This window comes from Petaurus breviceps, unplaced genomic scaffold (genome assembly GCF_028583685.1).
Source record: "Petaurus breviceps papuanus isolate PSGF00001 unplaced genomic scaffold, PetGlider_PUasm1.0 138, whole genome shotgun sequence".
In the NCBI taxonomy this organism is placed as follows: domain Eukaryota; kingdom Metazoa; phylum Chordata; class Mammalia; order Diprotodontia; family Petauridae; genus Petaurus; species Petaurus breviceps.
The window spans coordinates 23,978,704-24,005,439 of NW_027185694.1; the positions used below are offsets into that span (position 1 = coordinate 23,978,704).

A 26,736-nucleotide genomic window follows, 5' to 3' on the forward strand; every position below is an offset into this window, starting at 1 on the left:
CCCCCCCCTTTGAAAACCCAGATGTTGATGCTTCCCTCTCTGGTAATCATGATTTGGTATAGATGTAATGGTTGGACAGTTGGAGGCCTGTCTACTTGAAATGTTTCTGTCTGTATACTCTGAGGTTCGGGGTGCTGACCTTTTCCCCTGAACTAGGTAAATGATATGTTTGATTGATTAAAGCAAGATTGTTAATCCATTTTGAGTTGCTTTCCTTTAGAAAAGCAGATCTAAGAACCTGTGTTGGCAGCCACCTTGGGGACACTGGGGTGCTTGCTGCTACAGATTCCTGAGCCCAAGCCCCAAAAGCTATGGGGAGGGGAAAGCACCAGCAGATGAGACAGGCCTAAGTCCACACAGCAATGCCAAGGGAGGACACAGATAAAAAGAAACTATCAGGTTGTCTTAAACTGGGGATTGTCTATAGTAATTGATGGATATTTCCAAAATCTCATTTTGAATTTAAAATGAATAAATCAGTTTTTGATAACTGCATTCATGTGTGGATGCTGGAGAACTTGAGAGAGTACCCACTGTGGTGGGGAGTTTGGGCAATTTTTAGTTATCCAAGGTTGGTCTACTGCAAGACCTGCTAAGAGACAAAAGCAGTAAAAGCAGTACGCCACACACACGCAGAACTTCTCCAGAGTATTCAAGTGCAAATGGTGACAAGTGACAAAGAAAACCGGGCCGATACGGGAAAGAGATCCCTTACTCTATGCAATCTTTTAAAGACTTTCCCTGAACACAGCAATCTTACTGAAAGACTGTCGGGTTTTGAATTTTTCTTTTGTTATTTCTGGAAGATGAGTGAAAGAAAAATTCCTTAACTATGATGAGAATGTTTCAGATAGAAAATTAAGAAAACCAGAGATTTGATTAGTCTTCTAAAGAGACAGAAATAAATCAAAATGAATAAATTACAAGTTAGTCTATTAACTAATTATTCTTCCTTTGCATAAGATCAGAAATGAGTAAAGAGCAAGATTCTTTTACATCGTGTGACAATTAGCAAGAGACTACTTACTTTTTAGACTCAAAGACACCTTCAACAAGAAATCAAGTTTTATAAACTCACAGGGTAAAGTCAGCGTTTAGCATTTGTATTCTTTGAAATACATAACTATCAACAACAACTTGTAACATCTCTAAGTCTTATTTTAAAAAATAATAAGAACATACTCTAAACTAGAAATTTTAAGTTAAAAGAAACAAATGCATTGGGGGGGGGGAAGAATCTTAAATTTCCCCCTCAATGTCTGCCCTCATTTCTGCTTCTCTTCATGGTTTCCCCATAACTCCCCCCTCAGCTCTGTTTAGTCTGAAAGAAGTAAGCAGCTGGATTGGCTCCACTGTGCTTAGGGATGTTGACTGTTAGATACAATGGATCAAGGCCTGCAAACTGTGACCCCCGTTCCCCCCAATTTCAAGAGCTGTACATTTAGGTGTTTGAGTTTTATAGGATGCAGAGGACTACTGCTTGACTTAGCCTACCCTAGGAGTCCTGAAATAAACATTAGCTAGCTAGCTTTGCATACTGGGAAGCCTCTTATGAATAAGACGTCATCTAGCCAAGAGAAAGGCAAGTGATTTACTCCTGGGGCAAATGAATGAAAATGTAAACTGTTGTATCCTAGAAGAATAAATTTCATAGGATTTAATGAACTCTGACCTCTGTGTATACTAAAGATACAAACATATTCAGGACAATTCTTCAGTTACTGATAAATAAAACACATCTGTGTTGAATATTTTCATTGCTCCACCTTCTAAGCAGCAGAATTAAAAGCACATTTAAAACACATCTTTCTACAAAATCAAGCTAACAGGAAGTCCTCAAGAGACTATGCTGATGCTAAATAAGAAAGAAATTATCAGGAGAATACCATTGGTACAAATAAGTCATTTTTCTTTAAATCATTCTATGTTAGAATTAATGCTCATAATACTTACTGATTTAAGTTTTCTATTACTACATGTGATAGAAAGATGCCAACAGACTGCAACTGTGAGTTCCTGAAGCTCAGGAAAAGGCAGAGTAGCTCCCCAACATAGTCTGGTCCCAGGGTCTGCCACCTATTCAAACAAACACTTAGGATTTAGTCATACCTTTCAATTGAGCCTTCTTGACAATTGAAGCATCAATTTTATCTCTCTCAGAACATGCAAAACCCTACATCAAGTGCCCTTCTTATTTTCCTATAGCGCCATCAATTTTGGGGATGATCAATAAATACCTATTAATGGTGACATCAAATATCTTCAAAGTCTATAAATGGGACCGTCTTAGAAAGGTGACAAAGAAATGGTAGAAACATAAATGTATCTTGTGTTTCTCATATTTCTTGCTCCATGTATCTCAAGGACCTTTTTAAAATTAAAAATTTTTTTTTTTTGCATTTTGGTGTTTAATCTCATTAAAATCTTATTTTTTCAGGTAAGATAATCTTTGGTTATTTCTTTACTCATGGATGATACACTTCCCTTCTCCCTCTCCCCATGACAGGCAGCAGAAGGAAGAAAAAGACACAAATTAGGAAGTCAAGACTTTTTTTTTCTAAGATAGATAACCTTTCTTCTAAGATCAGGGTTCCATAAGGCCTTCAATATGAGGACCCCTGAAGGTCTCTAAACTTAGCCATTTGAGGAGCAAATAGTTACTAGGAGAATTCAGTTTATTTAATATAGTAAACCAGTCATCTTTTAAACAGCTCATAGCAACATCACCATCAGTGTTCACTTGTGATAGTGACTGGAAGAAGGCTAGATTTAAGTAGCCCTTTGTATTAGTAACTACTAAAACATAAGGATTTTCCCCTCTTCTCCATATTAAAAAAAAAAGCAGGATAAAATAAATACATGAAAAATAATAGTGGCATTCAGCATAACTATAGTCAAACATCAAGTGCAGATTTCTTATGATGATTTTCCATTCAGGATCAATAAAATCTTTAGAAGTGGTGATTAGCATATGCACCTAAAAAAAAAAATCCGACACTACTATCTCAGAGCAGGGAGAACATAAAGTTCATTTTACTACCACTGTACTTAAACAAAGACAAGCAGAGACTAAAGAAAGTGACTTTCTTGTAATTAAAAGGCTAATATGTGTCATTACTTTGCTCTCCCCACAGCACTGGGCTACTGTTTATATTCCCAGCTAGAAAACCTCACCTAGGAACAATACAGAAAAAAGTATTGGTTATACAATTTTCTTTATAGGAAAACTATATACATATGTATATTTATTGAAATGATAAATATTTTATATACATCAGATATATATTAAATGTATAAATATAAAACATATGTAGTTTTATTGAAATTATAAGTATTTAAATAACTGAAATCTTACCCAACAAACCCTGGATAAGAAAGCTAAATAAATAAAAAAACAGCATAAAAAGATGGGAGTTAATGCATATTGGGCTTGAATTATAATGAGACATGAGTACTTTATCAGGTAAAAAGCATTTATATAAAAATTACATCTCTTATTTTTATGATCTTATAAGCAACAGAAAGGCCAGTGACTGGTGAAACAGAGAACTTACTTCTAACAGAACAGCTGTGCCTTCTAACACCTATTAACAAAATCATGACTCACTTATAACTGTGGAATATAAAGAATTCACAAAGTCTCATGGAAAGCCAATTTTCTTTACACAAAATATTCAAGGTTACATTTCTTCAATGTGGGATGAGGAATAGAGAGAAATTAAGTTTACTTTCCACCATGCATCAAAAGACCCCATCCTGAAATAAGTGGCCAACATCAACTACTACTTGACAACAGATTGGTATCAATTACTGTCTGATAAGTACCAATAGCTTGTTCAGGTTTGTTTTCTGTAACCTTTTAAATAAGCAGTTCAAAGAGGAAACACTTACAATTTTAGCAGAGAGTGTTTCTGATAACTTAGATCTCTGGCAATCATACTGACAACATCATGAAGAACAGGCATTTGGGACAAGAGGCCTTCCAAAAATAGCTTTAGTGCCCAGAAATTTTTCTAGGAAAGTTAAAAAAGAAAGAAATTTTAATTTACTGCCACAGCAAACTTTTCATTGTAATTCTCTCTTCCTTCTTCATCTTTCTCCCTAATTTAATATCCACACAGGTAACTGAAGTACCATTTAAGTATACTGAGGCCCCAAATGTGACTCAAATTTATAGATAAAATCATTCAGGATATTCAGCCACCATTACATTACTTTATGTAAACAGCTGTTTGTTTTGGAGGGCAACTGGGGTTAAATGACTTGCCCAAGGTCACACAGCTACTAAGTGTCTGAGGTTACATTTGAACTCAGGTTCTCCTGACTCCAGGCCAATGCTCTATTCACTGTACCACCTAGCTGCCCCAAGCTTTAAGTATTTTATTTACAGTGTGCTAAAAAGTCTTAAGAGCAGAATTTTGGGGATACTACACACAAACACTAAATGTTTTGAATGTTTTTGCTCTGATAGCATGATCAAAACTTCTGCTTTTATGCCCGTTTTTATTTTGGCTCTTTGTTTTTTAAACGTGTTTTGTATGTGGGAGAGATTTAATCTGTTACTTTTTTGTTTTATTGGACTGTTTAGTCCATTTATACTCAAAGATACTAATTTTATGTTTTCCTCCATTTTTCTCTAACAGTTTCCCTCATCTCCCCTCCCCTCCCCTTTGTAAACACAGTACTATATCTCTTCAGTTATTTTAGCTTAATTTTAAGGAAATCCTATTCCCACAGGCTCTCTTCCTTTTATTCTCAAGCCCCACCCTCTCTACTCGTTACCTCTTCACTTGGTTTTGGCTTAATTAGTTTTTATCTAGTTAATTTAATTCTTCTCATCTTTTCCCTCTTAATTGAGTAGTCAAGTAATAACCTTCTTTTTCCCCTTCCTTGCTTGCTAGTTTTAAAAAATGTTACTTTCTGTGCCTTTTTCGAGAAAAAGAAAAAAAAATTCCTTTCCTTCATTCTATTCATTATTTATCTTCCCATTTTCTCTGCTCTAGACTTTTATTATTTAATTCGTGGTCCTTTATAACTATTTAGCCTTTCTTTAGTGTCTGCATTCTCCATGAAATTAAAATTTCTAAGGTACCTTAGGTTCCTTCTTTTATAGTTTCTATATTATTGCCTCGTAGATCTTGTCCCACACCCCTTTTCCCCTTTTCTATTGTGCATCACTCTAAGAAAAAGCACTCTTGCAGGGAATAAGAGATGATATTGCCCCCATAGGATTCTTCCTATGTCACTGGTCAGTTTATTCCTGACTTCTACCTGCCAATTGTTATTTTTTTCTCCATTTGCCTCAAAATCTCCTTCCTAGATCTATGCCCTTACACTCTTCTGAGTGTCAGGATACCCCAGGAACTCTTATTTCCCTTCTGAGGCAGGCTGGGTGGTCCAAGCACCAAATCCCTGCAGATCATATTTACTGAGTTCCTTTTGTTTTACAGAATATCTCTCTTCAACCATAGGAACATTCATCAATGGCATCCTCTACCACCACTGAAATAAGATTTTTCCCCTTTTCAGTTCATCCCTTTGTGTCTTCAATCTCTTCTTCCTGAGACCCCACAGGGCTGATTTTCCCTTTGTTGTTAGCCTTTGACCTGACTAGGATACTTCATATATTCCTCTCTCCCTTCTTCCTCCTCTCATCCCTTTTATGTGCACCTATACTGTAATTTAGTTCCACAAATAACAATGATTTTCTTATAGGTGAAGTGTTATGAGGTTTTGACCTTAGGTTTCAAGCCTGTTTCTCTACCCTCACTTCTATTTGACTTCTGCTTTCACTCATGTCTCTCTGTGTACATTTAGAAAGAAATCTCTTCAAGGTTTGTCTTCATGATATTTCTGTTGCCTTGGGTATTTGAGACATAAATAATTTCTCAGGTCTGGTTTTCTTTCAAGAAATGTTTCAAATGTCTCTTTTTGACTGAATGTGTATATTTTTTCATTTATGGTTAGCCTCAGATTTGCAGGTAAGTCTCCTTGGGTTGTGTATCTTGAGTTCTTTTGCTCTTCAGAAGACATCATGATTTCTTTCCCTCTGGTTTTCAGTGGGTTCAGAACAGTCTTATGCCATGCAAATTTCCACATCACAGCTATGTGGTACAGTGGATAGAGTGCCAGGCCTGGAGTCAGGAAGACTCATTCTTCAGAGTTCATATCCAGCCTCAGACAATTACTAGCTGTGTCACCCTGGGCAGGCTATTTCACCCTCTTGGCCTCATTTTTCTCATCTTTACAATAAGCTGGAGAAGGAAATGGCAAATCACTCCAGGATCATTGCCAGGGAAACCCCAAATGGGGCCACAAAGAGTCAGACATGACTGCAGTGACTGAACAGCAGTACCAAAAATTAAAATTTCTTTTCCCTTATATATGAAGATTTTTCTTGCTTGCAGAATTTGTCATTTTTCAGTGGAATGGTTAAATTTAGCCACTATTTGTCTTGGAGCTTACAGCACAGGGTTTGCCCCTGGAGGTGATCTGTGAATTCTTTGTATTGGCACTTTCTTTGTCTGGTCTGGGCAGTTTTCTTGCATTATTTTTTGCATTATGGTGTTTCAGGTATTTTGACTTGTCATATTCTTCAAGTAAACCTCTATGTTGTAGTATATTTTTATTTATTTTGTTAAACATTTTCCAATTACATTTTAATCTTGTTCAGGACCACTCAGGAGTTTTGCAGCCAGGTTTAACACATCTGGTTTTGTTCACCCCCTCATTTCATTTTATTTATTTTTTAAAATACATTTTTTAAGTCAACAAAAATCTGCCTTCTCTCCATCCTACCTCCCCTCACCCCTACAACAGAATCCCTATTGGATAGAACATGTCGAGTCAAACAGCGTTCCTACACTGACGATATTTCCCAACAACTCCCTCAAAAAGAAATCTTAATTTTCACTCTGAATTCATCAGGAGTTAGATAACCTGGAGTCATCATGAGTCCTATGGTCAGTTATTATGTTGATCACAATTTCTAAGTCTTTCAAAGTTCTCTGTCTTTACTATCATACAAATTGTTCTTCTGGTTTCATTCACTTTGCTTTGCATCATTTCATACTGATCTTCTTGGGTTGCTCTAAAACCATCCCCTTCATCATTTTTTAGAGCATAATAGCATTCCAAATACATTCATATATCCTAACTTATTCAGACACGACCAAGTTGAAGGTTATCCCCTTAGAATCCAATTCCTTGCTACTGAAAAAAGAGCTGCAATATTTCCTCACCCAGATGGGTCCTTTTCCTCTTTTTCTTTTTTGTGTGGAATGACTGACTTTGATAGATTTAATTCTTCTCAGCAATGTAAGGACGAAGACAACTCCAAAACATTCACGATGCAAAATGCTGTCCACATCTAGAGAAAGAACTTTGGAGTCTGAATGCAGATGGAAGCATACTATTTCCTTTTTCTTTCTTTTGTTTTGTCTCTTCTTTCTCGTGGTTCCTCCCATTAGTTCTACTTCCTCTTGACGTCATGATGACTCCTGTCCCAGAATTTGTGCTACTATGTCCTGATTTATTTTCTTAAAATCCTTCTCATGCTTCTCTTGCTTCTTGTATCTGAATGTCAGATTTTCTATTCAACTCTGGTTTTTTCAGCAAGAATGCTTGAAAGTCCTCTATTCTACTGAATGACCATATTTTCCCCTGAAACATGATACTCAGTTTTGCTGGGCAGGTGACTCTTGGTTTTAATCCCAGCTCCTTTGACCTCCGGAATATCATATTCCAAGCCCTTCGATTCCTCCGTGTAGAAGCTGCCAGATCCTGGGTTATCTTGATTGTGTTTCCACAATATTCAAATTGTTTCTTCCTGGTTGCTTGTAATATTCTCTCCTTAATCTGGGAATTCCGGAACCTGGCTATAATATTGCTAGGAGTTTTCTTTTCTTTTCTTTTTTTTTTAAGCAATTGGGGTTAAGTAACTTGCTCAAGGTTACACAGCCAGGTGTTTCTGGGTGGGTGCTAAGTGTCTGAGCCCGGGATTCGATCTCCAGCTCTTCTCAACACTGGAGCCAGTGCTCTTACTCGCTGTGCTACCTGGCCGCCCCTAGGAGTTTTCTTTTTGGGATCTTTTTCAGGAGGTGATCGGTGGATTCTTTCAACCTCTATTTTGCCCTCTGCTTCTAAAACATCAGGGCAGTTTTCTTTGAGAACTTCCTGGAGGATGATTTCTAGGTTCTTACTTTGGTCATGGCTTTCAGGCAGTCCAATAATTTTTAAATTATCTCTCCTGGATCTATTTTCCAGGTCAGTGGTTTTTCCCATGAGATATTTCACATTGCCTTCTATTCTTTCATTTGTTTGGATCTGTTTAACAGCATCTTGATTTCTCATAAAGTCATTAAGATTCCCTTTGCTCCAATCTAATTCTGAAGCAATGATTCTCCTCATTGCCTTTTTGGGCCTCCTTTGCCACTTGAGTCAGTCTGTTTTTTAAGGTATTATTTTCCTCAGTTAGGCTGTTGACTCTCATTTCATAATTTTCTTGCATTGTTCTCATTTCTCTTCCCAATTTTTCCTCCACTTCTCTTATTTGGTTTTCAAAATCTTTCTTAAGGTCCTCTATGGCCTGTAACCAGCTTGTATTTTCCTTTGAAGCTTTTGGTGCAGAAGTTCTGACTTCACTGTTTTCCTCCTGTTCCATGCTTTGCTCTTTTTTGTCCCCAAAATAGGAGTGTATTGTTGGAATCTTCTGTCTGCTTTGTTTCCTTTGCCTGCTCATTTTGCCACTCAATTTTGACTTTTGGGCTTTTTGCCACAGTAGGACTCTGCCACCAGACAGGGGAGCTCTCGTCCCAAACGCTGGGGTTTTTTCAGCTGCCGGAGGTATTAGATGGGTGCCCCCTCTGAGGTCTCCACACCCTCTGGCAAACTGGACACACACCCCAGAACCTCCACCCTAGACTGCAATCCAGATCCAAGCAGGTTAAAGCAAGAGCGATTACCCCTCAGACTGGTGCTTGGTCCCCCTACACTCTGCAGGCCAAGAGCTGAAGCTGCCACATGGCGCTAGCTGGCTGTGTCGCATGTACTCCCACTTACTGGTCCCAAAGTCCAGACTGTACTGACCTCTCACTTTATCCTTTGTGTTGATAAATCTGGAAATGGCCACAGCTGCTGCTGATATGGAGTCCCTCTGGCCGGCAGCTGGTCAGGCCCACCCTGGGGCTGGGCTCGGCTCCCTGAGCGCTGTGCTGGATTCCTGCTGGCCTGCCGGGCTGTCCTCAGTGGGAGGTTAGCTTCTCTGTGTCATTTTGTGGGTTCTGCAGCTCCAAAGTTTGTTTAGAGTCCCTTTTTTACATGGATTGGGGAGGGTGAAAGCTGGAGCTGCGGGAATGTCGTGCTTCTACTCCGCCATCTTGGCTCCGCCCCCCGTAAACCTCTAATTTTTAAATTATTCCTATTCATTTTATGTTCAAGATTAAGTTTTGCTTGTCTGGAGATAATGTTTTCCTTTAATGTTATTGCTTTTTGTTTCTCTTGTTCCAGACTGTCCTTCATTTCTGTAGTCATCCTTTCTACTGTTTCTTAAGTGAGACTTGCTACTGTGGATTCCTTTCTTTTTTAAAATCTTGCCAATTGTTTCTGCTGGGCAGGTCATAGATCTTGCTTTCACGATTCTTATTTTCTTTTAAACCATTCCATTTTCCTGCAGTTGTCCCACAAGGTCCTCTAGGTATTAGAATAATTTCCTTTGTCTTAACAATACTTATTCACCAGGTAGGAATAATTTTCCTTTGTCTTTACAATACTTATTCACAGAAGAGTGAACTCTCTAATCTGATCTGGGGGTCACATTCCCTTCTGCTATTAATGTCTTCCCTGTTGGTTTTCTCCTTATGCTCAAGATCTCTAATTTAGCCTTCTTCCTCCTGAGATCTTTAGTAATTTCAGTCCTTTTCCCTTACCTCCCACTATTTTTTTTTAAAATTTTTTTTTAAGCAATCGGGGTTAAGTAACTTTCTCAAGGTTACACGGCCAGTTATTTCTGGGTGTGGTGCTGAGTGTCTGAGCCCGGGATTAGATCTCCAGGTCGTCCCAACACTGGAGCCGGTGCTCTTACTCGCTGAGCCACCTGGCTGCCCCTAAGCAATTGGGGTTAAGTAACTTGCTCAAGGTTACACGGCCAGGTGTTTCTGGGTGGGTGCTAAGTGTCTGAGCCCAGGATTCGATCTCCAGGTCTTCTCAACACTGGAGCTGGTGCTCTTACTTGCTGTGCTACCTGGCCTCCCTCTTACCTCCCACTATTGTTCTTTGCGTAACCCTCCCCTTTGATGGCAATTTACTTGGAGGCTAGATCTCTCAGTGTCTCAGTATCCCCCTATGCTGGACAACTCATGGTTTGTTAGCCTTGGTTCTCTGTCCCAAGGGACTTCCGAGGTATCAGAACTGGGCCCCGCTGAATGCTGAGCTCTTTCACAAAGGTAAACACAAAGGTCCCATCCCCTTTCTCTCTGCTATTCCACTCCCTGGATTATTTCCTTGCTTGGTACACAGCCTGAACCAGAAACTACTCCTCAGCTGGAATGCCATCTCCCCTCCTTAGTCCTCCCTGGATCTATGACCTGGAATTAGGTAGTGAGCAAGAGAGGTTAGCTCTGGGTACACCACCTGTCCTTGAGCTGGACTGTAGCACCTGGCATGCTTCTGACCAGATGCCATAATCAACATCCACAAATCTGTCTCTCTATCCTTACCTAGGCTAGAAAAACCATTTGCAGTCATTTTTTTTTTTCCCTTGTATTTCCTAATCAGAATTTGGTTTGGTGCATTTTCTTTTTTTTAAACACTTTTAGGTCCTCCTGACTCCAGGGCCGGGGCTCTACTCACTGCATAACCTAGTCGCCTGGTGCATTTTCTTTTTTTTTTTTTTTTTGGAGGGAAGGCAGGGCAATTGGGGTTAAGTGACTTGCCTGAGGTCACATGGCTAGTTTTTGTGTTAAGTGTCTGAGGCCAAATTTGAACTCAGGTCCTCCTGACTGCAGGGCCAGTGCTCATTCACTGTGCTACCTAGCCACCTCTGCCTGGTGCATTTTCTAGATCCATTTAGGGTGGCTGTAGAATTGGAGATGGCTCTACTTCTTCCTGCTACTCTGCCATCTTGGATAACCCATGCCCAGTACTTTTATCCACTACACTACATTGCATTTTATACAAATGCTACAATGCCAAAGAGAGTACACATCTATTATCTGTCTGTATGGTCTGGTCATAAGACACGCACAAGTACTTTGGGGAGGTCAGAAGAAGGAAGAGATCATTTCTGCTATAGGAGTTTAGTGGAAGTATTCAGGGATTAGAAAAGGCTTAATGGAGTTGCTTTATTTGAGTTACTTTTATTTGGGAGTAGGTTGAGAGAAAGGCCAAGAGAAGGGGCTCTGTTCAAGGTATTGGGCAATGGGATGGAGAGGGGACAGGAGTAGTCCAGTTTGGTGGTACACAGCGCACATGTAGCCTAGAGCAGTATGAGTAAAGACTCAGAGGAAAATCAGTATTGTGAAGTGCCTTCACTGCCAGGATAAGGACCGTGGACTCATGCTGTTCCCTTATTCAAATCCCTTCAATGGCTCCCTATTGACTACTGCAAGTCATGCCTAGGAAAGATTAATCTGGCAAGGGGATAAAGAACGGAATAGAGTGGGGTGGGAAGGAAGGTAGGAGGAAGAATTTCAATCAAGTGGTAAAAAGGGTCTGAACCAAGGAAGATGGCAAGAGGAATAGAGGGGAAGGAAAATGGTGGCTATGGGGAATACTGTAGAGAGAGAATCAAAGCCTGGTAAATGACTGGATGTGGGCTAAAGGGCTATGTATTATCTTTGTATTTATAACTGCTAGTACTTGGGTTCAGATTTTTTTCTTTTTTAAAGACTCACACCTGGGGTGGCCAGGTGGTGCAGTAAGAGCACCAGCCCCAGAGTCAGGAGACCGCATCTGGGCTCAGACACTTAGCACCACACCCAGAAACACCTGGCCGTGTAACCTTGAGCAAGTTACTTAACCCCAATTGCTTAGGGTGGCTAGGTGGCTCAGTGAGTAAGAGCACCAGCCCCAGAGTCAGGATGACCTGGGATCGCATCTGGGCTCAGACACTTAGCACCACACCCAGAAACACCTGGCCGTGTAACCTTGAGCAAGTTACTTAACCACGATTGCTTAAAAAAAAAAAATAAAGACTCACACCCACAGGCTGGAAATACAGGTGCTCCTCATAGCCTGATACTATACTGATGACACAGGAATTTTAACTGGCTCCATTTCTGACCTGGGTTGGTTCATATTCTCCCAGTGAAATATAGCAGTTCCTCACTCCAAGAGGCTCATAATATTACTGCCCAACTTAGTACAGACACCGAAATGGCTTAGGCCACTGCAGAACTCCCAAGCTCAAGAAATCTGCCAACCTCACTATTCCTATAGCAGGGGGAACAGACACATGCCACCATGCCTGAAGATCTTTTGAAAAAGAAAAAAAAAACCATGGAAAAATTGCTTTAATCACTCAGATTAAAAGTATTTAGAACTTACCCCAAAAGCTAACAGTATTTCAAGAAAAGAAGTCAACTGTGGAAAGTCAGTTAGCAGCATCTGAAGCACAGCTTGAATGGTGAGAAGAAAGCAGGCCTCAAGGTTTAGCTAATTAGAAAAATAAACAAACAATAATCAGAGACAAAGATCCAAGTACATTTGTTCTTCTTTATGAACCAAGACCGGAGAATGCAAAAGTGCCCAGGACCTCAGGAGCAAACTAAAGACAGACAGGATTCATTTAATCACAGAAGCATGAAATAGGTCCTGTAACAGCTAACACTTGCATAAAGCACTTTAAGACTGACAAAGGGCTTTCTGTCTCTTGCCTCATTGGATTCCCCTAAGAACTCTGTGAGTTAGGCAGGATAGTTTTTTAGGCCCAGCTTACAGATGAGGTAGCTGAGCCTCAGAAATGGCTGTAAGTAGAAGGGTCAGGATTCAGTTGAATCAAACAAACACTATGTATACTACATGACAGGCATGTGCTAGGGAACAAAGACAAAAAAACCTTCATCTACAACGAGTTTATGATTCCATATGCAACAAAATCTACACAATGAACACCGAACTGATTTCAAAAAAGAGGAAGCACCGAGAACTGCAGGGTGAGAGAAGTCTGTGCTAACAAGTGGCGCTGAAAAGCACTGTGAGAGAAACTTGGTTCTATGAGGTGGAGGAGGGGGTGCCAGAGCTGAGGTGCTACCCACGCAAAGCACAGGGGAGGGTGATGAAATGCAGTAAAGGGGAAAATAGCTGAAGTCGATGTGACATAAAGGAGAGGCAGGGAGATGCGAGATGTGTCTCTTCTTCGAACAACCAGGAGGCTGGTGTCACTGGATCAAAAGGCTCGTGCTGAGACCAGGGTGCAAAACTGGAAAGGGAGGAGGGGACCAGGTTATGAAGGGCTTTGAATACCAGCACATTTTCACTTGTTCCTGGGGAGAGACATGAGGCAGGCAGGCGCACCAGCAGGCTATTGTAATAGACTAGGTCTGCACTAGAGTGGGGGCAGTGTCAAAAGAGAGAAGGAGATCTTGCAAAAGTAAAACAGACAGGCCTTGGCAATGGTTTGGATATGGGGTGGGGGTGGTGAGGTGAGAGAGAACGAATGATGCCAGATGACTCCTAGGTGTGAGCCTGATGAACTGGGAGGATGTTGTTGCCCTCTATGGAAATAGGAAAGGTAGGAGAGAGGTGGGTGGGTTTGGGGAGAAATAATGAGTTCTGCTTTGGATATACTGAGTTTATGATATCTATAGGACCTCCAGTTCAAGACGTCTGAAAGGAAGCTGGAGATGTGAGATGGGAGGTCAGTAGGAAGACTGCAGCAATTCCAAGTTGATGTATGATTTAAATACTCAGACTGAGACCTATGGCATTAAAGATTATTCATTGTTTAACATTTAAATATCAGAATACACGGAGAAAAAGAGGCAAAATTATAAACTTACAGAACCATAAAATACATCTGAAGGCAAAGAAACATTGATTTTCAATCTCAGTTCTTCTAAAATGCCAAAAGACACATCACACACCATCTGCAACAAAGTCATATGTTGTAGAAGTTAGAGCTGGAAAAGACCAAATAAATCATCAATTTGAAAACTATCATTTTAAAAAATACATTTTATTTCCCCGCCAATTATGTGTTAAAACAATTTTTAGCATTTTAAAAAAGTTTTGAGCTCCAAATTCTATCCCTCCCTCTCTCCTTCCTCCCTGAGATGGTAAGCAATCAGATATAGGTTATACAAGTACAATTATTTTTTGGGGGGATGGTAGTTGGGGTTAAGTGACTTGCCCAAGATCACACGGCTAGTAAGTGTTAAGTGTCTGAGGCTAGATTTGAACTCAGGTCCTCCTGACTTCAGGGCCACCCTTACAAGTACAATTATGTAAAACATTTCCATAGTAGTCATTTTGTATAAGAAGACTCAAATAAAAAAAAAATAGAAGTGAAAAATAGCATGCTTCAGTCTGTATTCTAACAGTATCAGTTCTTTCTCTGGAGGCAAGATAGTATGCTTCATCTAAATCTTTCACAGTTCTTCACTGTACAATATTGCTGTTAATGTGTATGTCATCCTCCTGGTTCTGTTCACTTCATTTTGCATCAGTTCATATTTTCTGAAATCATTATGCTTGTCATTTCTTACAGCACAATAATATTCCATTGCAATCATATACCAGTTTGTCCAACCATTCCCTAATAATGTGCATCCCTCTGATTTCCAATTCTTAGCCACCACAAAAAAAGCTGCTATAAACATTTGTTGGATGTCTTTGGGATATAGACCTAGCAGTAGTATTAATGGACCAAAGGGTATGCAGTTTTATAGCCCTTTGGGCATAGTTCCAAACTGCTTTCCAGAGTGGTTGTATCAGTTCACAACTCCAACAACAGTGCTTTAGTGTCCCACTTCCCACACCCTTCCAACATTCAACATTTTCTTTTTTTGTCATATTACCTAATCTGATAGGTATGATACAGTACCTTCAGTTGTTTTAATTTGCATTTCTCTAATCAAGTGATTTAGAGCATTTTTTCATATGACAATAGATAGCTTTGGTTTGACTGAAAATTGCCTGTTTATATCCTTTAACCATTTATCAATTGGAAAATGTAGTATTTTTATAAATTTGACTCAGTTCTCTACATATTTGAAAAATGAGGCCTTTATCAGAACTATTTGTTGCAAATTCTGTGCAAACCCCATGGTTTTCTGCTTTCCTTATTTTTGGTTATAGTGGTTTTGTTTGTGCAAAACCTTTTTAATTTCATATAATCAAAATGATCTATTTCATGTTTTGTAATGCTCTCTATATTTTCTTTGGTCCTAAATTCTTCCTTTATCTATAAATCTGTCTGACAGATAAACTATTCCATGTTCTCCTAATTTGCTTATAGTATCACTCTTTGTGTAAATCATATATCCATTTTGAACTTATCTTGGTATATGGTATGAGATGGTGGTCTATACCTAGTTTCTCCCATCCTGTTTTTCAGTATTTCTAGCAGTTTCTGTCAAATAATGACTTTTTGTTCCAAAAGCCTGGAGATTTGGGTTTATCATATACTAGATTACTGTGGTCATTTACTATAATGTAATTTGTACCTAATCTATTCCATGGATCCACCACTCTATTTCTTAGCCAGGACCATATTGTTTTGATAATTACTGCTTCATAATACAGTTTGAGATCTAGTACAGCTAGACCACCTTCTTTCACATTTTTTTTCACTGATTCCCTTGATATTCTTGAGCTTTTGCTCTTCCAGATGAATTATTTTTTTTTTCTACCTCTATAAAACAATTCTTTGATAGTTTGGTTGATATGGCACTTAATAGATTAATTTAGGCAGAACTGTCATTTTTATTATATTGGCTTGGCTTATACATAAGCAATTGATATTTTTCCAATTGCTTAGATCTGATTTTCTTTGTATTAAAGTGTTTTATAGTTGTGTTCATACAGTTCCCGGGTTTGTCTTGGCAGATAGACTCCTAGAAGTCTACAGTTATTTAAATAAAAATTCTCTCTCTTGCTGCTGGACTTTGTTGGTAATAAATAGAAATGCTGATGATTTGTAAGAGTTTATTTTGTATTCTGCAACTTTGCTAAAGTTGTTAATTATTTCAACTAGCTTTTTAGTTGATTTTCTAAGTATAACATATCTGCAAAGAGCGATAGTTTTGTTTCCTCAATGCCTACTTGAATTTTTCTTCCCTTACTACTATAGCTAACATTCCTAGTATAATATTAAATAATAGAGGTAATAAAGCATCCTTGCTTCACCCAATTGTAGTGGGAAGGCTTCCAGGTTATCCTTATTACAGATAATGCTTGCTGATGGTTTTAGATAAATATTACATATCATTCTAAGGTAAGCTCCATTTATTCCTATGCATTCTAGTGTTTTTAATAGGAATGGATGCAGTATTTTGTCAAATGCTTTTCCTACATCTATTGAGGTAATTATATGATTTCTGTTGGTTTTGTTATTGATATAGTCAATTATGCTGATAATTTTCCTAATCTTGAACCAGTCCTATATTTCTGGCATAAATCCTACCTGGTCATAGTACATGACCCTTGTGATATACTGTTGTAATGGCTTTGCTAGTATTTTATTTAAAATATTGGCATCAATATTCATTAGAGAAATTGGCCTATAATTTTCTTTCTGTTTTGACTCTTCCTGGCTTAGCTATCAGCACCGTTTTGTGTTGTAAGAGGAATTTGGTAGGACTGCTTTGCCTGTTTATCCAAATAGTTTATACAGCATCAGGGTTAATTGTTCTTTAAATGTTTGGTAAAATTTGCTTGTAAATCCATCTGGGTTGTTCTTGGGGATTTTTTCCTAGGAAGTTCATTGATGGCTTATTCAATTTCTTTTTCTAAGATTGGGTTAAATATTTTTTTCTTCTGTTAATCTTGGTGATTTATATTTTTGTAGATATTCATCCATTTCATTTATATTGTCAAATTTATTGGTATATAAGTGGACAAAATAGCTCCTAACAACTGTCTTTAATTTCTTCTTCACTGGTGGTGAATTCACCTCTCTCATTTTTGATACCAGCAATTTGGTTTTCTTTTTCCCTTTTTAAAATCAAATCAACCAAAGGTTTATCTATTTTATTGTTTTTTTCCCCCATAAAACCAGCTTCTAGTTTTGTTTATTAGCTCAATGATTTTTCTTTCAATTTTGTTAATATCTCTTTTGATTTTCAGGATTTCCAATATAGTGTTTAATTGGAGATTTTTAATTTGTCCTTTTCTAGTTTTTTTAGTTGCACGCTCAATTCATTGTTCTGCTTTTTCTCTATTTTATTGATGTAAGCAATAAGAGATATAAATTTTCCCTTAAGTTCCACTTTGGTTGCATTCCATAAATTTTGGTATGCTGTCTCACTGTCATTTTCTTTAACTGAAATTACTGATTGTTTCTATGTGATCCGCTTAGTTTTTAATATTAGATCATTTAGTTTCCAATTAATTTTAATCTCTTTCCATTGTCCATTTTTGAATGAAATTTTTATTGCATTATAATCTGAAAAGGATGCATTTACTATTTCTGCATTTGTTTGTAAGGTTTTTATGTCCTAATCCATGGTGAATTTTTGTGTAGATGCCCTGTACTGTTGAGAAAAAAGGCTTATTACTTTCCATTCCCATTCAATTTCCTCCAGAAATCTATCATAGCTAACTTTTCCAGAATTGTATTCCCCTCTTTAACTTCTTTTTTGATTATTTTTTGGTTATACTTACCTAGTTCTGAGAGGGGAAAATTGAGATCTTCCACTAACATAATTTTATTATCTATTTCCTTCTGTAACTCATTCAACTTCTTCAAAAATTTAGATGCTATATCATTTGGTGCATATATATTCAGTACTGATATAATTTTGTCTATGGTGCCTTTCAGCAAGACATAGTTTCCTTCCTTCTCTTTTTTAATTGTCTTATCTTTTTTTAGATGAGTAATGTGAGGTCTAAAGATGGTAAGTGGCTTGCTCCTGTTTACAAAGTCAGTAAGTACCAGGGTCATTCATGGAACCCAGGTCCTCTGCGCCAGATCCAATGTTCACTTACTGGCTGAGTCAGACCTACTTATTTTGTTCAAATGCAAAATGTTCTAGGCAAACCATAACTCAGAAGTCAACTACAATGGGGTATTGTTCTGTACAGAGAGTTGTTAGTAGTTTGGTTGCTCATTTACAATATCTTAAATCCTTGGAACAATATATTCATGTTCTTGATATATTCCTGAAAAACTGCTAATGCTGTCTATAATTCTGGAGTTGGATTCATTTGTTGAACTCTGACATAAGGCTAAGAGTTCACATTTCTATAATTCATTTCATAGTTTACAGAGTGCTTTCCTTAAAGCAATCCCATGTGTTATAGAGGGCAGGTGTTATTTTCCCCATTTTACAGATAAGGAAATTGAGGCTCAGAGCAGTAAGTGGCTTGCCCAAGATCACACAACCAGTAAATGTTGGAGTTGAGACTGGAACCCATGTCTTCTGGATTCAATATCCTTTTTTAAAAAAATGTTATATTACATATTTAAGTAATATTTCTATGCTGGCTTACACTGTTATCTCAGATGTACGTATTAATTTCAGATTCTGACCCTTACTCATGATGCCCCACAATATCCCCAGGTGTGCACATAGGCAAGGTCTTAAACAAACTGGGAGGCTGGGATCAGAAGTGAGCAATGGGTAAAAAAGCATAAACAAGCATTAGAATATACCAGGTAAGCTCAAGAAATTTAAAGGAACCATCCTTCCTGAAAAGAACATGTACCAGTCTATTTTATACAAGTTGGCTATACTAGTCTTACTGAACTAGGTCACACCTGCATACATTTGGATTACCTTTAGAGCAACTGGTACCTAGATATCCAGACTCCAAGCTTAAACTAAAAAACAAATGAGCTTGTACATTTTTCAGAGAAGCCTTAGGAATGTCTCAAGCTCAGGGGTGGAGAACCTGCAGTCTCAAAGCTACATGTGGCCCTTTGGTTAAATCCAAGTTTTACAAAACAAATCCTTTTATTAAGGGGATTCGTTCTGTGAAGTTGGGACTCAGGCCATGCTTGAGGACCTAGAGGGCCAAAAGTAGCCTTGAGGCCGCAGGCTTCCCCACCACTGGCCTCTATGCTGCTTTTAAATTTGAAGTGTTAATTTAGGCCACCCTAGGATACTACCTTGTTTCTTTGAAGATTACAAGTTACCTGTCTAAAGGAAGATGGTGGTTCAATCAGCATGAGAGCAGTTAGAAGGCCATTCTGTTCCAAAATAGGACTACTGCCCCAAATTGTGATGAGTGCACTCCAGCATTTTGACTGAAAAACACGAGTTTTAATTGACATCAAACGGCAGGCTCTCAAAACCTTACAAAGGATTTTCAAAAATCAAAAGACAGAAGAGTGAGTGGGGCTGGTGCTGCTAATACTCTTCTTCACAGAACATATTAAATACAAAATAGTACTGTACTTCTCACCAAGTTTCTCTCTTCTCTCCCCAAAGATATCAGAATTTAGGTATTTGGGGGTTGAAATGGGGGAAAACAATGGAGAAGGCTCTTTGTAAGCAAGTGTTGCAACATGCCTTTGTTTAAAGAAACTGACTTTTTATAGAAATTTGGCACATGAAGATTTTTTCAGGGGAACAGGCATCTGTAAAAACAAATGTATGGAGAAAAAAATTATGTTTTTATAATACCTTGAATTTACAAAGTACTTTCCTAATAACATCTCTGTGTGAAGGCAGCACAAAAGTCAGTAGCTTGGCTAGGCTTGGGCACTAGCCTGTGCTTTCACTGACAAAGGGAACCCTAAAATGAAGAGATTCTTGCTTCCGGTGAAGGTCAGCCGCTTCTTTGTGACTGTTAGTGTCAGAGCTGCTCAGAGCACAGTGAAGCTTGCTCTGAGGCACAGGTCTTGTGTATCTGAGGCAGAAAAATAAACAGGGAAGAGTACTAAGAGTAAACACGTACTCTTAAATAGCTCCCTAGGGTTTGCAGTACATTTAATATACATTCTCTTCTTAGAGAGGAGGTAGTGCTTCAAGTATCATCACGCCTACTTACAAAAGAGGAAACAAGCTCAGAGAGGTTCAACGACTACTTTGTCCAGGACTAAATCGATCTGTGTAAGAGGGCAGAAAGAGTGAGCTAGCCACCTTGATTTCTTTTCATTTAGGGCTTACTTTTCAGCAGGGGAAAAAAGAAAGTAAAGCGGGTCAGTAGCAACTTCTGAATTATAATAAAGAATGAGAGACTAGACTGTAAATTCAAACTGCTTGGTTCTTAAATCTTGTTATCAATTTACTTTTGTGGCTGTGGCAAATACCGTTATAAAATCCAGTTTGGGTAAATATTAGTAGAATGAAAATAAATATTAAGTATGCCACAGCACTAAAGGTTGAAACTAGATTTCACTATTTTAATTGTAAAAATTGACTCAGGGCAAGTATGAATATAATATGAATGAAATATAAATGGAATTCTTACATTTCTGTACAAGGACTGATTGCTGTAGAGTACTCGGAGGGCCTGCTTAATTAGAGTACAACATTTTACAGGAGAACCTGGAGAAAAAGAGTTGGAAAAAAAATCATAGAAATGGCCTTAAAAAACACAATATACTCTCTCTCACCCTAAGGAAAAAAAAAGCCATAATCTATTTAGCTAAATGCCTAACTCATTCATAACTTATTTAAAGAACAAATGGTCATTTTAACTTGAAGACCATAATAGTTCCAGTCTGTCTCAACTGCAGCAATTTAAGGTGATCATAGGTATGGAGAGGTTCAGATGAAGCTTATAGAAGACACAAAGAATATCTCAGGTGATAATCCCCAGCCTACTCTGAAGCAGAAGTATATACATTAAAAGAGCAAATACATCTCTGATCAGGGAAACCATAACCAGCTGAGAGCTGGGCCCTAGGACAAGGACTCTGAGGGTAGCAGTTTGCTAAGAAGGAAAGGTAATCTAAAAAAGGAAGGTTTTTAGATGCCACAAAAATGTCTAACCATAAAATGGCAGACTAGAAGAAACCTTAGGAATCACCTACTGTAGTTCAAGCCCCTCATTTTATTGAAGGAAATGGAGGTCCAGAAAAAGCAATGATTTGATCGAGGTCATACAATTGATAAGTGGCAGAGACGGGACTATGTGGCCAATTTCACAATTTTGATGAGGGCTTGGTCATATCTCTTATGCTACCTACCTTAGATATGTATACAATACACATATGCATGCATACGTATATACGTACAGACATGTATATGTTTATATGTATATATGTTCAAGTACAGCGCTGACCTAAACCTTGCACAACAATATATTTCACACTCCGTAATACTATTTCAGTATGAGTCATTAAAAGAGACATCCCAATGCACCAAAACCCAAGTTGAATATCACACTAGAAGCATGTGTAAAACAAGGTGGGAGGATGTCAATGCTCACCTACATTCAAAATCCACTCTTCTGAGTCTTGGAAGTCCTTCCCTGAGGGGACACTACCTGTCCAGAACATCTTCAGGTAGCTCTCAAACTGCAAGGGTGTGAGCCGGCAGGCTGTGCAACATGCCAGGTTGTTGATGGGAAGAAGCAACGAGTAAGCAGCGTTGGTGAAATCACCACTTTTGCACAAGTAGAAAGGAATCTTGTCTCTAAGATCTCTTAACCTGTATAAAGGTTGTTTCCTTTAAAATTAAACTTTTCAAAGGTATGAGATAATAAGTGGAAATCTGTTTAGTGTTTAAATATGCACGGAATCTATACAAAGCTATCACCAGGCAAGACTCCTTCATTTTAAAAGATTTGGGCAACTTATAATTTGATCTTGAATGTAACTGTATAAGAAATAGGATCATATTTCTATCTGAAGGGACACATGGCTTCTTTCTTACCCAATGCCTTCATTACATTTTACTGCTCTCAAATAGCGAACTAGTTCTTTGTACCTAAACAAGGGGAGAAAAAACAAACACCTTCTTATATCCTGTTTTCAGTTGTTTAAAAGGACAGAGAAAGAATTTCAATTTTGTGTCTGGTAATTTCCTGCCACAGTTAACATCTCTATAGGCATTTCAATATATCACTGGAAAAAAGCTCACCCAAACTAAGAATGGTTGTACTTAATGTCAATCTAACAATTTGTGAAAAGAAACTTAAATGGGGGTGGCTAGGTGGCACAGTGAATAGAGCACTGGCCCTGGAGTCAGGAGGACCCGACTTCAAATCCAGCCTCCGACACTTAACACAAAAAACTAGCCGTGTGACCTTGGGCAAGTCACTTAACCCCAATTGCTCTGCCTTCTCTCCTCCAAAAAACAAAACAAAACAACACAAACAAAAAAAAAAAACCAACAAAAAGAAACTTAAATGGTCAATGGTTAAAATTATCATTCTATCAAAAAAGCTTAAAATTTACTAAAGTATCAGGGAATTTTAGAACTGGAAGGGGACTTTAAGATCATATAGTCAAACTCTTTGATTTTATAGATGAAGAAACTGAGGACCAAAAGTGAAAGGTACATTTAAAAAAAGAGTATATTAACTTTCTTTTTAACTTTTTTATTATGATCTTAATTATCAAACACAAATATTCCAAAATAGAAAAGAGAATCAAAAAAAGGATTGCATAAAAAACCTTGAAATTTTGTTAGGTTTATTAACTTTAACAAAATACTAACAAAACTACTTTGCTGTTTGTGTACCTGACATATACATTTCCAAGGTTAAAAATTAGATCTGCTGAATTCTAGTCCTTTGCCCCTTCCACTGAATCACCTTGCTTCAACTGTCACTGCTAATAAAATGCAATCACTTTCATGAAAGCATGTCAGATTAAAATTCTCTCTTCCTCTCAGCACCCCTAAAGGAAAACTTCAGGAAATTCTATGAATCTAAATGATATTATACTAAAAAAACCCAAAAGCCTCCCTATCTGTTCTCAAGGACAACAGCTATACACTAACATTTTAAAACCTTAAGAAAATCGTACTTTTGATGGTTTTGAAAAAAATCTCTTATGGCACAGGCAATACACTTAAAATATTTGCCCACTTCAAAGTTCTCTGCTCCATAGGCTACCTTTCTTCACACCCCAAGCTTCTATTCTTTCCAAAAGATGAAAAATCAATCCAATTAAGTACACAGCATAAAACAAAAAAGTCTCTGCCTTCAAGAAGATTACAGATTTGGGATGATGGGAAGGTATAAAGACTTACATGAAAGTTAGTGAAATGATATTAAACTGGTTCACCCAAAGTAGAAATGCTAATTAGTACCATGGCAAAAATATATCCCCTCCCCCAAATTGTGTTAAAATACAAATTTGAGGTCTTTAATATTGGTAACGAAGGAATAGATCTTTTCTTTCTTTTTTTTTTTTCATTACATATTGTCATCTTTGGATAGTGGGATCACATGGGGAAGAGTCAGTCATATTCCCACTGCCATTTAATTCTGGTTCTCCATATTGCAAAAGCCTAGATCTTAGAGCCCAATTTTCTTTTCTCAATTTAGCCTGTATACAATTTGCCACATGAATTTTTCTTAAACCCTGATGCCAAAAATAGGAATTAATAAGTGGGAGAGTCAGATCAATTCTTTTCATTAAGAAGAAAATCTATCCCATTACTAGCCCTAGACTCCAAAAAAATCAAAGAAAGATGAAAGGTATCCATATGCACAAAAATATTTATAACAGTTCTTTATAGTGGTGAAATGGAGACCAAGGAGGTATCTATCCAGAGTGGGGGAGAATGGTTGAATAAATTATAGTATATATATATACGCAATGGAATATTATTGTGCTGTAAGGTGACAAAAGGGAATATTTCAAAGGTACCTGGAACACTTGTGTGGACTGACACAGAGGGAAGTGCAAACTACAGAACAATTAATATAATAACACTGTGAAGACAAACAACTTTGAAAAACTTAGGGGCGGCCAGGTAGCATGGTGAGTAAGAGCACCAGCCCCAGAGTCAGGATGACCTGGGATCGAATCTGGGCTCAGACACTTAGCACCCACCCAGAAACACCTGGCCGTGTAACCTTGAGCAAGTTACTTAACCACAACTGCTTAGGGGCGGCCAGGTGGATCAGTGAGTAAGAGCCCCAGCCCCAGAGTTGGGATGACCTGGGATTGAATCCGGGCTCAGATACTTAGCACCACACCCAGAAATAACTGGCCATGTAATCTTGAGCAAGTTACTTAACCCCAATTGCTTAAAAAAAAAAAAAGAAAAACTTAAATTAACTCTAAACAATGTAATGACCAATCAAAATTCCAGAAGACAGATGATGAAGCAAACCAAAAGACTTACAATATTGAATTTGTTATATACTTTATGCAAAAGTTACATATAATAAGAGATTCAGTTTCTTGTACAATCTTTTTTCTTCTATGTCTATATGGCAGTATCCATTTTATTTGGTTAGGTTCAAAATTTTAAAAATTCTACAAGAGTATTAATATCCCTATAAATCTAATGAAATAATACTGATCCAACGACTCATTTCAATGGGATAATTTATACTATAAAATTCCATCACATTATAACAAAGCTTAGTTGTACACTTGGGACAAATTGTGTAAACTATGACAGACTGTGAAGGTTGCAGACTAGGGTGGGGAGGGACTGGCAAAAGGCAGTATGTTAGGGACTCTCAATGTAGAAAATAAAAAATGGAAGGGACTATATCTGAAGAACTCTTCTTGGGTGATGACAACAAAAACTGGAGATCATTGACAGAATGTAGAAACTGGCTTATTAGGTCTTTACTAAGTTTGGGGGCAGCCCCTTTAAGTAAGCAGATTGCCTCTTATTTCACAAATTCCCACTAGTCTGGGGTTCTTAACTTGGGGTCCATGGATAGATTTCAGAGGGTCTACTTAATTGGATAGGAAAAAAAAATCATACATCTATTTTCATTAACCTCCAAATGAAATTCTTTCAATTATTTAAATGACCTCTTTCGATAATTTGAAAATTTTATCCTGACAAGGGGTCCATAGGCTTCACTGGACTGACAAAGGGGACCGTGAGACAAAAAAAAAAATTAAGAATGCCTAGCCTATTGCAACCTGTTCTTCCAGAATTCGAATTTCCTATGTCATACAAATTCTCACTACTTTTCTCTAAATATTATTTTCTTCTTCCCACAAATTGGACTAATCCTTATTTAGACACAGTTAATCTTAAATTTGGTTGGTTTTGCTATTAGTATTGCTACTGTACAACTGTTAGATCCCTTGACAATTTGTACAGAGTACTGTGCAGCAAGGTAACATTTTATAATAAGGCACAAGACTGAATTCACACACCCTTTTCCTGCTTTTACAACAATAGAATAAAATACATCAAGAAATCAATGACTCTCTCAGTGAGATTATAATCTCACCAGAACACAAATCTGTTTAAATTGTAGAGTGAGTGGGGGTAGGGGAAGAGAGGGAGAAACAGCATTAGAAAACAAAAAACAGATTTCATTTGGTTAAAAAGCACCTTACTCTTTTAGTTCTTAGATTTGTAACCTCTATTCTAAAAAAAACTTACTTTTTTTATTTCTTAGATTTGCAACCTCTACTCTAAATAAAACACTATATTTCTCAGTGATGTAGAACTCAAAGTTAATCACTGTAGTAAAGATAGAGTGATAAGGCACTTACTGTCCCATGTTCTCCATTTTTTCAATTCTAGCCTTTATCACAGTAAGAACTTCCCAGAGGAATTCCTTCTTCCCATTCTTTTTTTGTTCACCAGTAATGTTCTGGCCTTTTAAAACCGTGGTTAGTAATCTGTCATCCCATGATGGAACATTCAGGCTGAAAGTTGGTTTAAAATGGTACAAAGTGAATGATTCTTTCCTTATGTCAGAACCTAAGTATTTTCACAGAGAACCAATATGTGTACAGATAGATAATGATGTTACTTATAAGAGCATGCTCACTTGGTAAGGATCATATAGAGTTAAGCATTTTAAAATTTCTTCCTCTTAAATTCTATGGCCTTGGGAAAAAAACCCCAAAGTATGATTTTACTGGTTTTAAATTCCTGTTTTTAGTGGAGTCATTTTTCTGTACTTTCCCTTTCAATCTCACCTTTTCTGAGTTGTGCTTAAGGCAAAAAAAACCAAAACAAAAAAAAACAAAAAAAACCAAAACAGGAGATATTTAACACCTCTTCTCAAATATATACATATACCAAGCAAATACATTTTCTAGAACTGCTGTTCTAGAAAATATCCTTTTCATAAAGAATTCCTGGGGAACAATGTCTTACAGATGACTAAATATTCTGCTACCAATGATTACCACTCGGTTCTTTGCAGACTCCATCATCTTCTTCTCGTCACTGCAGTATGCATGTTCTCCAAGGCTCTTTTCTTTCCCTTCTCTCCCTTCGTGAGTTCAACAGATCCCACTGTTTTAATTATGACCTCTATGCAAATGACCCACAGATTTGTCTTCAGTCCCTTATTTCCCTTGAGCTCCAGCACTGTGTCTACCCTGCTGGAATTTCTATTTGGATGCCTCACCTGGATGCATCTCAAATGCAACATGTTAAAAAATGAGCTCATCATCTTATATCTACACTGTCCTATGAACTTCTCTATTAAGTTCTCCTGATGGGATCACAGGCCCATGTC

General features: G+C 37.7%; 1 protein-coding gene across 6 annotated transcripts in view; it reads right to left on the reverse strand.

The window, feature by feature from the left end:
- Positions 1–26,736, reverse strand: part of LOC138177373 (uncharacterized) — a 58,391-nt gene that overhangs the window by 3,797 nt on the left and 27,858 nt on the right. For all 6 annotated transcript variants that reach the window (XM_069108557.1, XM_069108579.1, XM_069108573.1 and 3 more), the window contains 9 exons: positions 25,757–25,912; positions 21,984–22,037; positions 21,538–21,758; positions 20,575–20,651; positions 19,295–19,405; positions 13,998–14,084; positions 12,544–12,651; positions 3,892–4,013; positions 1,954–2,076 (listed from right to left, as the gene is read on the reverse strand). In XM_069108557.1, the coding sequence (XP_068964658.1) occupies positions 1,954–2,076; positions 3,892–4,013; positions 12,544–12,651; positions 13,998–14,084; positions 19,295–19,405; positions 20,575–20,651; positions 21,538–21,758; positions 21,984–22,037; positions 25,757–25,912 (1,059 nt within the window). The remainder of the gene's footprint in view (positions 1–1,953; positions 2,077–3,891; positions 4,014–12,543; positions 12,652–13,997; positions 14,085–19,294; positions 19,406–20,574; positions 20,652–21,537; positions 21,759–21,983; positions 22,038–25,756; positions 25,913–26,736) is intronic.